The 16205-nt window shown below is 36.8% G+C and overlaps 1 protein-coding gene across 3 annotated transcripts in view; it reads left to right on the forward strand.

Annotated features, from left to right (window-relative positions):
* The window catches only part of GRB10 (growth factor receptor bound protein 10), a 144131-nt gene extending 128767 nt beyond the window's left edge, over positions 1-15364 (forward strand). For 2 of the 3 annotated variants that reach the window (XM_021546879.3, XM_021546880.3), the window contains exons 9-17: positions 2269-2406; positions 2930-3040; positions 4277-4375; positions 5803-5880; positions 6537-6653; positions 7529-7595; positions 8563-8650; positions 11331-11424; positions 12251-15364. In XM_021546879.3, coding sequence (XP_021402554.1) covers positions 2269-2406; positions 2930-3040; positions 4277-4375; positions 5803-5880; positions 6537-6653; positions 7529-7595; positions 8563-8650; positions 11331-11424; positions 12251-12397 — 939 coding nt within the window. In that variant the 3' untranslated portion in view covers positions 12398-15364. The remainder of the gene's footprint in view (positions 1-2268; positions 2407-2929; positions 3041-4276; positions 4376-5802; positions 5881-6536; positions 6654-7528; positions 7596-8562; positions 8651-11330; positions 11425-12250) is intronic. The other variant, XM_021546881.3, reaches the window with a different exon arrangement.
* Positions 15365-16205: the final 841 nt, after the last annotated feature.

The raw sequence follows: 16205 nt of genomic DNA on the forward strand, positions 1-16205 counted from the left end.
CAGTAACTGATTCACTTAAATGTCTCAATTTTAGCACTCCAATCTAAGCCCCATAGTCTATAAATCCTTTTCACTTCACTTGTTTTCTCAACTTGCGGACATTCAACTCCAGAGCAAAATAAAAGCACTATTTATTTAGTAAGTACTGTACTAAGAACATACAAACATGATGCCTGGAAGACAGTATCAATGAATAACAGGCAAATTATAAAGCAGAAGCACAAATGTATGAAGAATATAAACATACAAGTAACTGATTTTAGCTTGATTTCTGTCATTTTGCATGTTTGCAAACATACACTGATTCTCTGTTTAAAGACAAGTTTCCACTGACTTTTGATCCAGTGCCACATTTTGTCTTATAACCATACCAAAGTCCATTAAAATCTGGTTCCACATTCACTGAGAAGAATTTAAAACATTAGTATGCACTTACATCTGGGAAACAATCAAACAAAAAAAAAAAATCAAGCCAATTACTGGAATTATAAATGACAATCATGTGCAATGAGGTGATAATCAGGAACAAAAACTGGCATGGACTGGCACTGCCACAGACTGGTAGGAAAAGAGGTCTTCACACCTTGGACCCTTCTTCCTGTAATTTAGGTGGAGAATTGAATTTGCTTGTTAATACAAGCAATAGGACCCACCAAAAGAGCAATTTGTTCTTGAAGATGGAAAAGTTCTGAGGGTAACTCAAGTGGTAGCAAAAGGAAATCCTTACAGTCTCATGAGGTATGAGTTTGCTTCTGGGAAGGCTCAGAAAGGTGCAGTCAGGTGCAATCCTGAAGATGCATGTCATGGGTGTTAACAACACAAGAGGGTGGGGGAAAGAGGGTGAGCATATTCCTTCTAGTTCACTGTTTACCTATAGAAAATATTTTTATTATGATTTTTATATTAAGTACTTCTTTTGAAAAACACACAACCATTTTTCAGAATTTAAATGGCAGTTGTAATTTATTCAAGGTAAACCTCCTGCAGCCTAGTAGTCATTAAGCATGTTGTATCTGCGGCCACCTTAGACACTGAGCTATTTCACTGGCTTTAATTACACACATGACAGGGAAGAATATTGAATATAATCTCATGATATCATATACTGCATTTAGAGCCAGTATTTTTAGTCATGACAACAGCATTAAAACCAGTGGGATCTGTTTTCCTTAGTCTCGACCTGGCTCTGACATGCAAAAAAGCTTGCCATCTTAGTTTACTTTTGTTTTAACTGACTGGACAAAAAGAATCTGTTCTCCTTTTGGTCTTTCCCTTTCACAGCTGACAAGTGGATTCATAGTACAAACAGCAAGAAAATTGATTGTTCTTTTTCCTATTCTGTTAGATGAGATGAGGAGGAGGACTGGAAAAAAAATTAGGGTTTAATGGAAGTAAGAATTCTGACACAGGGTGCTGTTTGTGGTTTTGTTTCCTGTGGGTATTGTCCATACCAAAACACAACTTTGAAGAATTGCTGAGACATCTAAGCTAACTAGATTTATGCATTTTTCTTCATACTTATTCCGTTTGTTAATTTGGCATTTAACCTAATGATCAAGCCCTCTGTCATTTAAAAGCCTGGCCTGTTGTAATAAGGGAGCAATCCATCCGTTCTCCTACCATAATTAATTCTTCCTTCTTGTGATGTATCACAGATCTAATTATTTTGTATGTGGTTCCTCTACTTATATCAAGAATTTAAATGCTTTTTGATCCTGTGGTCTGGTGTAATTGCTGGCACTTATTTGACTGCTCTACATTTCATTTTCAGTTAAATACTCTTATTGTCTGTTATACCTCTTGTCTTGGGACAACTTGAAATCCTGAAATAGGCTCTTCCGTTTCAAAAACTTTAGGATAAAGATGGAGATTTTGTCCAGTGTTTCCAAGTTAGACAATTTGCCAAAATTTCTGTGACAAGGTATTATCTTAAGAACTAATAAGCTTACTTTCTCTCCCTTCAGGCCAGGTGCAAGACGAATGGGAATACAGAGAAGCAGTAGCTTTTTTGAGATTTAAGTCTTGACACAGAGAATAGGAAGGTGTCAGTTGCAGGAGGAGATGGCCAGGTAAACACAATGGAGGAGCAGGAATATATGTTTTGATTGTAAATCAGATTAAACATTAGGTCAGTTTAAGCCTAGTGTGAAACTGCACCTCAAGTCAGCAAAGCAATTTGCCATTTTCTTCTCCGTTCTGCAAACACAGTGACAATTTTACAATTCATCCATAGGATACACTGTTTATCTACATTTTCCTCTCCAACAGAACTTTTTAAACTCCAGTAGCTGCCCTGAAATTCAAGGTTTCTTGCATGTGAAAGAGCTGGGTAGGAAATCATGGAAGAAACTGTTTATGTGTTTGAGGAGATCAGGACTTTATTGTTCTACAAAAGGAACTTCAAAGGTAAGATTAAAAAAGAAGTTGCACAGTCCTAGCATGTGAAACCATTTTCTGCTTTTACAATGGGTATTTTTAAAATATGTTATTTTAAAATCTCCACACAGTGTTTCCTTTTCTTGTTCCACAGAAAAAGATAAGTAAGGCATGATCAAGTGACAGTCGAGTCCTGGGCTCTCAATGCATGAACACAGCCATACACTTTTGTTATAAAATAAAAACAAACCAGCCAGGCATTGTGGCCACTAAAGTTGTGTTAACCTTCAGATTTCTTTGGACCAATGTAATAGGCCAGGCCATTTTTAGTGTGATGGGTTTGCATAAGTATTTTGTGAGCTTCCTGTATCAAGCATTTTCTGCTGGTAGGCTGGTATCTAAGGGGTGTGTGCCTTGGCCATCTGAGGCTGCCGGGGAGAGGAGCAGTGTTCATGCACTGCCCTCTGTTGGAGGCTGAGCTTGAGAGACTGCAGAGCTTGCACATCTTCTAAAACCTTTCACTTACCTGTGCTAAATCATGTTATTTCCCCAGGAACCAAGACATTTGCAATTGTTGGCTGACCTAGAAGACAGCAATATTTTCTCATTGATAGCAGGCAAGAAGTTGTACAATGCCCCTGCAGAGTATGGATTTTGTATAAAGGTAAATGTTCTCACTGAGTTCTTCCAAAGTTCCAGACGGCGTTGGTAGCTCAGAGTCACCCCAACCCCCCAGCTAAATGGCATTTGTATGTAAAACTCTGAAAGCCTTTTCTGTCACAAAGACTTGATCTTTAACATCTTTCGTTTGGCAGGCATGTCCTGTGAATCTTGTCATCATTTTTTGTGACACTTTAACACTTTATCTGGTGCTCCTTTAGTTTGGGAAATTTTTGTGCAAGAGGAGCTCAGAGCTGAAGCATGGTGTGCTTGTGAGATGGCCTTGGATCACCTCACAGATGAAAGCTTTTTCCAAGTTCTCTAATCAAACAGGAAAGTTTCTGTGGACAGTTAGCACCAAAACTATATAGCAGCAAAGGATCGATCTCTGATGGAGTGCAATTTTATCATTGTGGGCCAGAAGTTTGCCTTTATTTAAAGAGGGAGACTGTCTTAGAAAAATTAATGTAAGAATAACTATTTGCCTTTGAAGATTTTTTTAAACAGTTGTGCTGAAAGATTCATTTGGAAAGTATTTCAAAGGTTTGAAAAGTCTAATTTTCTGAGAAGAAGATAAGGCCAGGAAATGGTTTTATGACTGTAGTAAAGTAGTCTTCTTCCTAGCAGCCATTCCAGAGCTAGACAGCAAGAGTTTACATCAAAGAAACTGGCTGCAGGACACATCGTGAACTGATGGAAGCAAATTTTCAGTTACCCTGAGTTATGGAAACTTTCATCCTTCATTTCAAAATGGGATTTATAAAACTTCTCACAGATTTGAAAACAAAACAAAAAAACACCAAACCAAACCAACAGCAACAACAAAAAAATCCCCCCAAAAACCCCTCCAACTATCAAACTCAACAAAACTAAGTGCCCGGATCTGGTTCTAGCATGTCCTGAGTACCTTGTTCCTGTAAACTGCTAGGACTGCAGGTTATTTCAAACCACAGAATCACAGAATACTCTGAGTTGGAGGGTACATACAAGGATCAATGACCCCAGCTTCTGAAAGTCAGGAGGCACCAACATTTGGTCTTGTTAGACCCAGCTGAGAAAGGGATTTCCTTCAAGGCATGCTCAGCCTCTCCTGAGCTTTAAATTCAGTGTGGTGGGAGCTTTTTCTGGCTCGTTCTTTAGACTAATACTGTTCCTGACTACCCTGCTTACAGTGATTCTAAGCTTACAGTGTTACCGGTTTTCTAATGAATGTATCTGACTTCTCTGTAATACTTTAAAGCCAAACAGAGTGAGAAATGAAACTAAGGAACTGAGGTTGTTGTGTGCTGAAGATGAGCAAAGCAGGACGTGCTGGATGACTGCCTTTCGACTCCTCAAGGTAGCTAATCTCTTCTACTTTTGCAAAGCTACACCTAGATTGTTCTAACAAGTGACAGTTGTTATTTTGTTAATGAGAAATTACCTACATGTTCTTAAATATCATCTGCTCCAAAACAATATGGATAAGAGCAAAATGCCAAGCAGACCTGTCACACTTAAGAATTTAGGCATGGGACTGAGATCTATTGTTTCACATATTAATCAAGTATAGTTTTAGTTTTGGATCCAAATTTGAGATATGTGAATGGATCAGAAAACCTGCTTAACAAGTTATTTTCAAGTTATCATAAAGAAAAATAAAATGTTTTCATAAGGGTAAGTGGTTCTCTTACCAGAACAGCATTCCTTTAGCAATTTTTTTTTCCCCATTTTTTTAAAGGTTCTATTAGAAGAAGTAACAAAATAAGTAGCCCTATATCTGGGTGAAAGTTACTCATATCTGACAGCACACTATGAAATTTCTTGATAATACAATAGGGGGCTTCACTGCTTTTTGAAACAAAATCAGTATGGAGGGAACTGAGGAGAAAGCTGATTATTTGGTGCCCTTTGAAGGAGAGAACTTCCTGATCTTCATAGGAAAATGTGCATAAATTTTGTTTTGGTTCTCAGTCTTTTTCTGCTTTGAAAACTGCTGTGCTTTTCTCTCTACCTTACTACATCCTGTGTACAGAAAAAAAAAATTACTTTGTTTTTAAGACACACCAAAAGATGACTAAAGGTCAGTGAAAATCAAAGCTTTCCCCAAGGCTGTGTCCGTAACGCTCCTTTTTATTCACCATCTCATTTAGCTTTCCACAGTCCTGTATTATCCTGTTTGGAAATTGTATGAATTGTTTCAGTTAGAACATTCAGTAAGCAATGTTGCTCTCCTTCAGCACTGTGCCTTTAGGGAAGGCACTGAGTAGGTGTTTACCTACCATCCTAGCTACAAGTGTTGCTAAAATTCATCATGTTCAACCAAAGGCATCACTGGAATTCAATCACCTTATTTTTTTAAGGATGAGAAAAGTACCAAATGAGAGTGAAATTTATCGAAAGAGCTAGCTAATTAGAAAGGTCCTTATTTTTTATCATTATGAAAACTGAGTTTGAATGTCTTGTGCATAATTTTTTTAAGTTCTAGAGGGTAAAAAGAAGGGAATTAATATGTGTGTTCTGATCTCAACTGAAAGCTTGTGTTCTACAAGAAAACATGGTGGTGGCTGAGACTGGCAAAAATAACCTGTGTATATCACTCAAATTTGTATTTTTTAAATAAAACTTTTTGTGCATATTTACTCTTTACCACCTGCCAATCACTATTACTCAATACAAATGGCTTTGAGACCTTGGTCTAGTGTAAAAGTGGTATTAAGAAATCACTACAGTTTTTCTCATAGGGTATATATTTGAATAATAATGTCCTTGTGTTTCTGTTGGCAGTATGGAATGCTACTGTATCAGAATTACAGAATTCCCCAGCAGCGAAAAGCCATGCTTCCACACTTTGCCACTCCAGTAGTAAGTGATGAACTTTACCTCACTGATGTATGATGCTGGAAAAGATACATCTGCTTTTGCATTTTAAAAGTGGAAAATTTTACACTAAGAAATGTAAATTCATCATTGTGTAGCAAATCAGTGTAAAGTTCATGTTTTGCATGAGTACAGCTTCCGTGGTTGGCTCTCCATTATCTTAGGCTTACATGATCCACATGATTGAAAAATCTTGGCTACGTCACACTCTGAGATGTACGGCGCAGAGAGACATCTGGCTGTCTCTGCAGAAGCCAGCTTAGGTCTGGCAAAACTAACACGTAGATTTCCTAAAATATGTTGGACCAAGAGCTGACTGTTAACTACCTAAAAGGGAAGAGCCTATATTTGGATCCCAACTGGCCCTGAAAATGATTGAAATATAGTAATAGGGCAAGTGGGCAACTTGAGCAAACAGATTTTATTCTGAGCCTTTGAATTGTCTCCCTCCCCTGCAGTCGAAAAAACATCTATTTTTGTGTCTGTGGATCTTTTGAAAGGAGAAAAAAATAAGATGTATTTTCTGTGCTGTTGAAGGAGGACTTTGGACAGTCTTCTGAAACCAAAACAGTTTGAAGTGAAACTTTCAAGCTGGTTTTTCCTTTCCCTGTTTTTTGAAATAAGTGAAAATTCCTTTTCAGAGAAGTGTATCTGAAAACTCACTAGTAGCAATGGATTTTTCGGGGCAAATAGGAAGAGTTATTGAAAATCCTGCTGAAGCACAGAGTGCTGCCTTGGAAGAAGGACATGCTTGGAGGGTAGCTATCTTCTCTTCTTTTCTATTTTTGCAATCAGTAAGTGTCTGTTGAGAGCCAAAACACAGAGTGTGCTATGATGTTAGTGCAGTGCTGGTCACAGTATAGCTTAGCTCCGACCTGAAGCAATCACACTGCAAGCATGCAGATCTGAAAGTCAATATCCATCTTTAGCAAAACTGTCACATTCACAACAACCTTCTACCACTGCTTCTCTGTCCCCCTAGTGTCCAGAGGAAAGTTGAGGGGGAAAGCAGACCCACCAGAACTTTACTGCCAGTTTGCAAAACCAGTCTCTGAGGAGGAATATGTCAAATTAAATGCTTCCCCACATGGAAGAGGCTGGGGCTCTGACTAATGGCTTGCTCCCAGTAAGTTTAATTGCAGAATATACAAGAGGCAGGACCTCTTGCAATGAAAACTGATGTAACTTGTTTATAGTGTCTTGTGGACAGACAGCTGCAGTACAAGTTTTCCCACATGCTCGTCTTTTAGGGAAAAGGAGTCATTACTGAAGCATTAGCTGGTGCTTTATGTACGGGAGGGAAATACTGCTTGATTTACTTGAGTGCCTGGTGTTTTGCCTGAGCAGAAACATATCAGTCTTTTATTTTTTCTTTTTTCTGTCTTTTTTTTTCCTTTTTTTTTTTAAAGATACTGAGCTTTCATCATTAACATCTGGCTTGTGTTTTAAGCCAACTGAAATGAGCTGCTGCTTGTAGATTAGCCCCCTTCAAAGTTGCATTTCTTTTTCTCATCCTTGCATTAAATCTGCCCAGCCCCCAGTTTCCTGTAAATTTAATCTATATTGCATGTGCACTAATTCTCTTCTCCTGAGACGTTAGTGTGGATTTAACGGTAATTCATTTTCTCTATAGAAACGTAGCACAAGAATGAACATCTTGGGTAGCCAAAGTCCACTCCATCCTTCCACACTGAGTACAGGTAAATTCTGATGGTTTGTAACCATAGTATCAGAGGTCTCCATGGGTAAAAAAAAAGTACATTTCATACAGACACAGAGTGCAGTCATGTAGTATGAATGCCTTGATGTCAAATACAATCCTTTTCAGTAGTTCCTGTGTCATTAATATGCCCACCATACAGACACTGCAGAAGGGACTTGTTTTCATTCAATGGCCCACTCAAGCTTTTCTCTAGGACTAGTCTTTTGAAACTTGTATTTTGTAAAAATAGACACTCCATAAATATTTCTGTTTAAAAAAATCCAGCAGGTAATTTGGCATTTTGGACAAGGAAAGTCAATGAGTGATCTTTTATTAAAGAGTAGAAATGAGAGTTTTCAAAATAGAATTTTTTTCCATAATAACTGAAAAATGTAAAATATGCAAGTCCTCAAAATTTCTTTGAGACTGTAAATTTATTAAAACAAGAAGAAATTTCATATTAATATCCTAACCTTTGTGGACGAAACACAGCTATTTTCTCTTGCTATTCTGTTAACAGAATTTTAAAATACCATTTGAAGAACAAAAAAATAAAGACAAAAAGATTGGGGGCTAACTTGGCTCTTGAAAGCACTATGTAAAGTGCATTTCTTTATTTGAGATTTAGAGGGACTTGTTTCTAACTCATTAGCTTATACATTGAGTTCTAAGGAATGTTAGTCCCTGTATGCTCAATAAGCTAAGAGAAGGGAGTATTATAAGAGACTTCTCTTGTTTACCTAATTGTATATCTCCAAATCGGAAAATACATGGAGATATGATGCCTCTCTGCATGGTATATTAAGTAGATGCATTTTTTTATATATGTTGATGGAAGATATTTTCTATTCTGTAAGAGAACTATACCCACTTTTAAAATGTTTAAATAATTAGTATGTGGAAAAAATGGTTGCTTATGTAACTGATTTTAACCATCCTCTCCCTCTTTTTCCTCTCACCTCCAGTTATTCATAGGACACAGCACTGGTTTCATGGCAGAATCTCTAGAGAAGAGTCTCACAGGATTATTAAGCAACAAGGGCTTGTAGATGGGTAGGTATTCTTGTTGCTCAGTATTTATGATCTGACAGTGAGCTTTACAAATGAGAGCACAACTTATGCTGTAATAGTTTACAGATTTCTGAGCACTTCTGAGTAACCTGATCACTGAGTAGTTCCATTTTAACCTGCCTGGATTCCAAAAAGTCAGAGTGTGTGCTTATAGGAGTGGATCCTAACTTTTAATTTGAAAAGTAAAATCTTAAAATACACTTAATTTTTTCTTTTTTTCCAACAGAAGTAGTCAAGTTTTAGGCAATGTTAGAATTCAAAAACAGTTAATTCTTTTAATATGCGTTGAAGCTATATTTTTCAGGCAAAGCTGTACCTAACCATTTGCCAACAAATTTATAATCAGCCATCCGTGCTCTTCTGCATGAATCAGAGCAGCTAATGGTGCTTGCTCACTATTTCTGTTCTAGAGCAAAGGAATAGAAGTACCTGTTCCAGCACTCTCTTATATGTCTGTGGTCAAGATTTAAGTATTTTCTGAGCATCTCTGTTTTCCTTATTTATACAGCATTATGGTTATTGAAGGGAAATTGCTTGAACTGCATTCAGCATTGTTGACTTGTAGGATGGGAAAATCATGGTTGCCTTTGGTTCACTGTCTTCATTACTCTCAAGGTTAAGGTAGAAACATCCATGTTGGCTTCACAGGAGACAGTGAAGTTCAAACCTTTCTTCAGTATTTTCTGATTCAGAAGCAACACTAATCTTTCTGAAGACTAAAATACATCAGCGAAGTAGAAATTGGTAGTGCATATATATGTATATTCATCAAGCAGTGTTTGCTTATTTTTGGGGGGTTTTTGTCTAGTCTAAGGCTAGACAGGGAGTTTTAGCTAAGCAGGTTCAACAGAAAGGAGAAGCTGAGAAAGCAAAGGAGAGCTGTCGACTTTTCGAGTTTCTAGTTTTCTCATGTTATAATCTTGGGCTCATTTTGTCTTGTTGCCTTAGGAATCTGGTGGCCCATCCTTCTTGATTTATCCTTCATAAATGTGTTAATGTGCTTGATGCTGTGTTAAATTTGTGCCTAATCAGCTTACTGATTAATGTAAACTGTGGAATGTAAAAATTGGTTAATTTGGCCATAGTAAGGTCCACCAGCAGTGACAAAAGAACCAGGTTACCTATGTGCTCTGAGATCTAAGGATCATGATTTTCATGGTGGAAAACTCTTACCTATGTTTTCCTGCTCTGTGTGTTCTTAAACAAAAGTAGGTAGAAAGTTAACAGTCTCCTGATGGTTTTTGGAAGAGGGTCAACAAATACAAGCAACTGATGCTGCTGTCTTGGATATCACTGAAAGTTCTTGCTGAGGGTGCATCTCTTTTTGTAGTTATTGTTTGTGTGGCAGCTGCCAGAGGTTGAAAAAACAGTTGCACCATCAGTTGTGCAGACCTTTGCTTTATGCCACCAGCTTACAATATCATGCGAGATATGAAACAGCTAGATGGAAAATAATTGAGAGATACCTGCATGAACTGCAGCAACCACAGGGCAGGCATGGCCTTTCTCCCTCACATGGATCCTAATTTATAAAGGCTTTTCTCCCTTTTCCACACATTTAGTCTTTCTAGGATTACAATGGAATGTTCAAAACCATACATGGTTTCTGAGAGTGGCAAGACATGCCTGTCTCTGAATACTGAACTCACTCTGGTTATGATGGTGCATTTTTCTGGTACTGACATTTCTCAATCAGTTCTGAGGAGCTGGAGTGAATTCTTTTGGGTTCTTAAGACTAGAAGCAGTTCTTTCAAGTGCACCTTGGAGAAAAGTGTGTTCCTTGCTTAGTGGTCAGCAATTAAGAGGCCTGCCCCAGTCCTGTGCTCAGCCATCTCTCAAATCCACTTGTGCTTAGTGCTGTAAATGTTCTGCCATAGATATATTATTTTCTCCTGTGGCATGGAGAGAATCTGCTTCCATAGTTCATAAATATCAAGAGGAGGAAACACAGGGTTTTTTATCTAGCTTTTTTTCTCCTCTTCCCAGTATGGATGTTAAATAAAGTCCATTTGGGATAGGACTTCAGTTTGTAGGTTAACTTAAAAGTGACAGCTACCTGGTGTATATTGGTAGCTGTACACCTAATGTACATTTTTTTTTCCACATACTGAGGGGAAAATACTGTGACTGTTCTAGAGGAAAAATCATTGTGTGTTTTCCCCATCTTGATAATTTGGAAGCTACTTAACTGGTAAATAATTTTAAGAAAGTATTGAGCTGTTTCTGTGCAATTGCAGCCATTTAACCTACACATAATTTTGCTGACACTGGATTTCTGTGAAAAGTCATTGTAGTGGGAATAGATTCCCATATATTACTTTCCCATCTACAGAAATTCAGATTTTCTCTAGAATTAAATGATAACATTTTCTTCATGAGAGCATATATAATTAATGGAAAGCTGAGTTAGAGGGAACCTTTAAAAAATAGGTACATTCTTAGGGGAAGAACTACCATTGTGTATCTTGCATTTCATATTTCTTTGTCTGTTAATGTTGCAGTCATGGTATAATAATAGAAAGCAAATTGCCAGTTACAGAACCACCTCTTAATGCCACTAAAGAAGAGCTCTGCAGCGGCACAATATTGCTTAGTATTTCTGATTATTTAAGAACAAACAGATGGAGGTATTAATTTTGTTCTTAAAAATGTTCTCTCCTAGATTATTTCTTCTCCGGGACAGCCAAAGCAATCCAAAGGCATTTGTACTTACGTTATGCCATCATCAAAAAATAAAGCATTTTCAAATCTTGCCGGTAAGTAGATTATTTCTGATACTTATAAAAATCCCCAAAATTTTAAACCATTAAGCTTTTGCCAACATCTGAGGAGATCTGTTATTAATTACTGATGTAACTAACAAGGATGTTTCCATTAGCAAATATATAACCGAATATTCTTTAGAATAGTCTTTAATCAGTCAAATGTCTGATTAAAATTATTGGTTAACATTTCTGGAAAACTAGTGTAAGTCACTACATTACACAAGTCTGTGTAATGCACAGAACTTGTTCTCTGTGACTATCAGAGACAACAGCAACTGTTGTCTCCCTTCTAAATTAAGCAAACAGAATAACGCTGGGAAACTTTAAAAGGTTTTATTCTGAAAGTTATCCAATAATGTTGAGCTTCAAATAACATTACACTGAGATGTTGGAAAACAATTTGATTTTTATCTTGATCCAAAAAAGCATGAAAAATTTTAGATTATGTAGACATTTTATTGTTCCAAACCCTCTTCCGTTGTTTAGCTAGCCAATTTTACAAACATTTAACAATTCCTTTTGGGGTATTTTTCTTTTATTTAATGAATGCCAGTGCTGTCTGTGCAACTTTCAATTAGTGTGCCCACAAGTTTTCACTTTCATAAGCAAAATGTTGCAAGTTGGGTTAAGGTATGTTTTTTCTAGCCCTGTGCATGGTTTCATAAAGAACTGCAGGCACTGGGTTGTTTATGCAATCAAGTGCCAACTGAGTGCTCATAATTTATTTATCTCACACATAGTGGTACTCTCTAAGTTTTTCCACTTGTGTATCTCTTCATGTGCAGCCTAACTTGAAAAGGATGTTTTGTTTTCCTAGTGTGAAGATGATGGACAGATATTTTTCAGTCTGGATGATGGGAACACCAAATTCAGTGATCTAATTCAGCTTGTTGAATTCTATCAACTAAACAAAGGAGTCTTGCCCTGCAAACTCAAACACCACTGCATCCGAGTGGCCTTATGACCTCAAATCTGACTCTTGCTGAAGACTGGATTTGTTAGAAGAGTAAATGTAAGAGAACGTTGACACTGGGGAATTGGCAGATTTGTAAGTTGGTTAAAAAAATAAATATTATGCACCTTGGGACTCTGAAAGGGATGGATTCGACAGGTGCCAACAGACCAAGATTGCTGGTTTGTCTAACACCTAAGAGTGATTGCTGCTGAGTGTCCCAGCATCCCAAAAATGGGGGGAGGGTCTGTAAAACAATGAGTAAATTTGAAACAAAACTGGAAACTATCTTGGCTGGGCCACTTAACAGGAACAAGTGTGAAGAGAAATCTTTGAAAAGAACTCTTGCCCTGGAATAATCTTGACAATTAAGACTAGTGTGTTTACTTTTTGTATTGATCACTTTTTTTGCACTCCTACTTTGTTTCGGATATTGTATGCAGCCTATATTAGGAGCTGATGTGGCTTTTAAAATTCATGCAGGAGTTGGGTATTAATCTACACCCTAAAATGTATGGAATGCTTCAGTCTAAAAGGATCTAGAAGAAAATCAAGAAGTTTGTGTGTGTGTGTGCACGTATGTCTCAGTACTTCTCTGGAGACCTGAGGTTCAATGATCTGCCGATGTCTTTGAAGAAGCAATGAGGATACAATTCTAAAAGAACATACCACCAATATACGTACTTTTAAAACTGTTGACTTGTAGCATTATGGCTGTAGTGTGTTGATGGCATATTAGTGGCATCCAGTCATGCAGAGACTGTATTAGATTCTATGCACAAATTTTTATTGTTGGAGTGGTGGTTTGTTTTTTACAGCCTTTTGACTGTTTTCCTGAGGAAACTTACTGTTACTAAATAGAGTAGGACTGAATAACTACACTTGTATTTGAAACCACCATTTTTTGTGAGAAGATTCTTCTGCAGGTAGTCGTAGTATGACAAAATAAAAAAAAAAAAATCTAAAAACCAGTGTTTTTAGCTTTATAGCTCCTTGAATTTTCAGACTGTTTCAAAGAGCTCTTTCAATAGAGTAAAGCTACAGTGACACAACGCTCTCCTGGGGATAGGGCACAAGAAGAACTGAACCCCTTCTGCTTCTTGTAGGGCCATGAAAGTTTACATGGTGAGAAGGAACATGCTGGGAATAGAAACAGATTTAATTGTGAAGTAACTGCTGGCAATATCATCCGTTGAGGTAACTGGTGATCCCTGTGTCATGTGTGCTAGTGCACACCAGTACCTGTGGCAGACAAGCATGTATCTTGCTCTGGTGCTGGTTTGTCATCAGAACTACTTTATTGTTAATGTTTAAATGAATTCTTTAATGTTTACTCCATAACTCTTTCTGATGATAAATCAGTATTAAAGTCAGACAAGTCCCACCTTGATCCTGCAGTTGCAACCAACCATTCATTCAGCAACTGTCTGAACTGAAATAACTTCCTGGTGCTTGGTGCCATTAGTCACAGTGAGAAGTATTCCACCCTGGGAACTTGCAGAGTGTAGTGCAGAACGGAGCATTTGTTAAATGATAAATTATTTACACAGGCTAGGTAATCCTTAATATTTGCCACTGGGTTTGAAATTTTAGCCATCTGAAAGGGTAAAGAAGGAAAACCAGTCCTACACTTTTAGGTCTTCATGTAGTGTTAAGAATAGCTTAAGACAAACCATAACCTGCCTGAGTCGTCCATATCAGCTTAAACTATGTCAATGGTATAGAAACACTGTATTTTAGTTTACAGAACACATTTAGTATTTTTTTCCATTTAATGTCTAGATACTAAAAATGAAGAAACTTGATTTTGTTTTTAGTAGAAGCTGTTTTTGTTTTGTTTTGTTTTGCTTTTTTTAATTGTACATAGTGAAATGAGTGTTCCTACTTTCTAGACAATGTATTTTAAAACCTTGAAATTAAGCTAACTTAAGTCTGACTTCACTTTGCATGCTTCTATTTGGCCCCTATTAGGAGAAAAAAGATACTTGTATTGACTACATTACCAGTTTAATAAGACCATTTATGCTGTAGTTTTAAGTTTTTCTGTTTACATAGCTTAGTGACAACCATGCATTTTTCCCAGTAGGCAGATAGTATTTGCAGTGTTTCATATTTATATAAAAAAAAAAACTTTGCATCTTATTTAAATTGAAAATAAAAGTTTGACTATGAACCATGATTTTTGTATGTAGATGGTTGACTTAGTATTTTGTACTCTTCCCAGCTAAAGTGAGCTGTTTTGAGAAAGTGACCACCTTCAAAGTGGCAACAATCTTACTTAAGCAGATCACTGCTTTGTCTTCTTTCTGCTGGAAAACAGTCAATGCCACCTTAGTTTTCCAACAGATTCAGCTGGCTGCCAGCTCAGAATACCAAGGACTGAAGGACATTTGACTCTTATTTTTGTATTTAAATGACATGAATGTAAAGGGGATGCTCAGGGTTGTTTTGGAGCCTGTTGAATTTTTATCTTTTTGCCTGTGATTTTATTTTCTAAATAAATACTTCATGTAGCAATCTTGAATATGTTGAGAAGGAAAATGCCAAACCATTTTGGTAATGAGGTTACTAGTTAAGTTATGTTACGATAGGTGTTAAAGTACAAAAACCTTTTTATTTGTTAATTAATCTTGAAGAAACACGTGCCTCAGTTTAGATGTTTTGTCTTATCTTTTCTGCACTAAATACCTGACAGTTTGACCAATCAATGCACCTTTCCAGTGGCAAGACTTGCTTATCGTAAATTATATTGTCACAATGCAAGATTTAGTGACTGTAAAATGGAATAAAGTTTAAAGTTTCAGGGAATGCAAAAGGTATTAACTTAAGAGACAAAACCTTTATTCAATATGCTTTGCTTCATACTGTAAATAGCTTTTTGGCTTGTGAACCTAATTGTAATCTTTCAGGTATTTTTGTACAAATAAGGGACTGATATTCTGTTTCTTGTAATTAGAAATAAACGTTAATACAATGCTATTCATTTTATATTTGAATGAATGTCGTCCTTTGGATATATCACTGCACTGTGTATCTCTTGCCTTAATTCAGTTTCATTGGGTAGGTCATGTTAAACAGCTTTTAGGAAATGTGAAGAGGAGAACACAATCTAAAAGATACCTTTCTTCTGACTGTTCCGTCTTTAAGATTCCTATTAGGATAGACTGCATTTTATTTAGCAAAGAACTTATTCACTCCTTTTGTTGAAGAAAAATTACTGGGGATATTCTGTTATGATATTTACAGTATTCATTTGGGAACATATCAGAACAACATACTATGACCAACTTTCAGGTCATAAAGTTGTAACTCATTGCAAATGCACACCCTGCATAAAACACTTTATTGGCCTGATAGCTCTTGGATCAGAAAACTTCTCAATAGTACTTCCAGAAAGTAATTAGTTACCCCTGTAAATAATAATACGCCTGTAGTCCTTGTATTTGAGTGGTCTATCAGAATTTGTGTGGAAAAGCACCATCTGCACAAAACACATCTTTACTTAAAAAATCCAGGAGGGTGGAAGAGTGGGGTGGAGGGACTGGTGATTCTTCTGGCAGATAAAAAAACAGAAGGTTGGGAATATTTCACTTTTATATTTTTGGACAATCCTTTCCTGTTTCCTCCTTGTAAATCCATAGAAGCCATCAAATGTATTCCACTCTGGCTTCTGCATGCTATATCTCCATGTGATATCTCCATATTGCACAACATCATGAATTAATTAATATGTTAGCATGATAAAATTCATTCATCAGCACATAGAGGCAGAGTACTTTGGATTTTGATATTCTGCAAGTTTTTTTTTCTATCTGGGCAT

Source organism: Lonchura striata, chromosome 1, assembly GCF_046129695.1.
Source record: "Lonchura striata isolate bLonStr1 chromosome 1, bLonStr1.mat, whole genome shotgun sequence".
Taxonomy (NCBI): domain Eukaryota; kingdom Metazoa; phylum Chordata; class Aves; order Passeriformes; family Estrildidae; genus Lonchura; species Lonchura striata.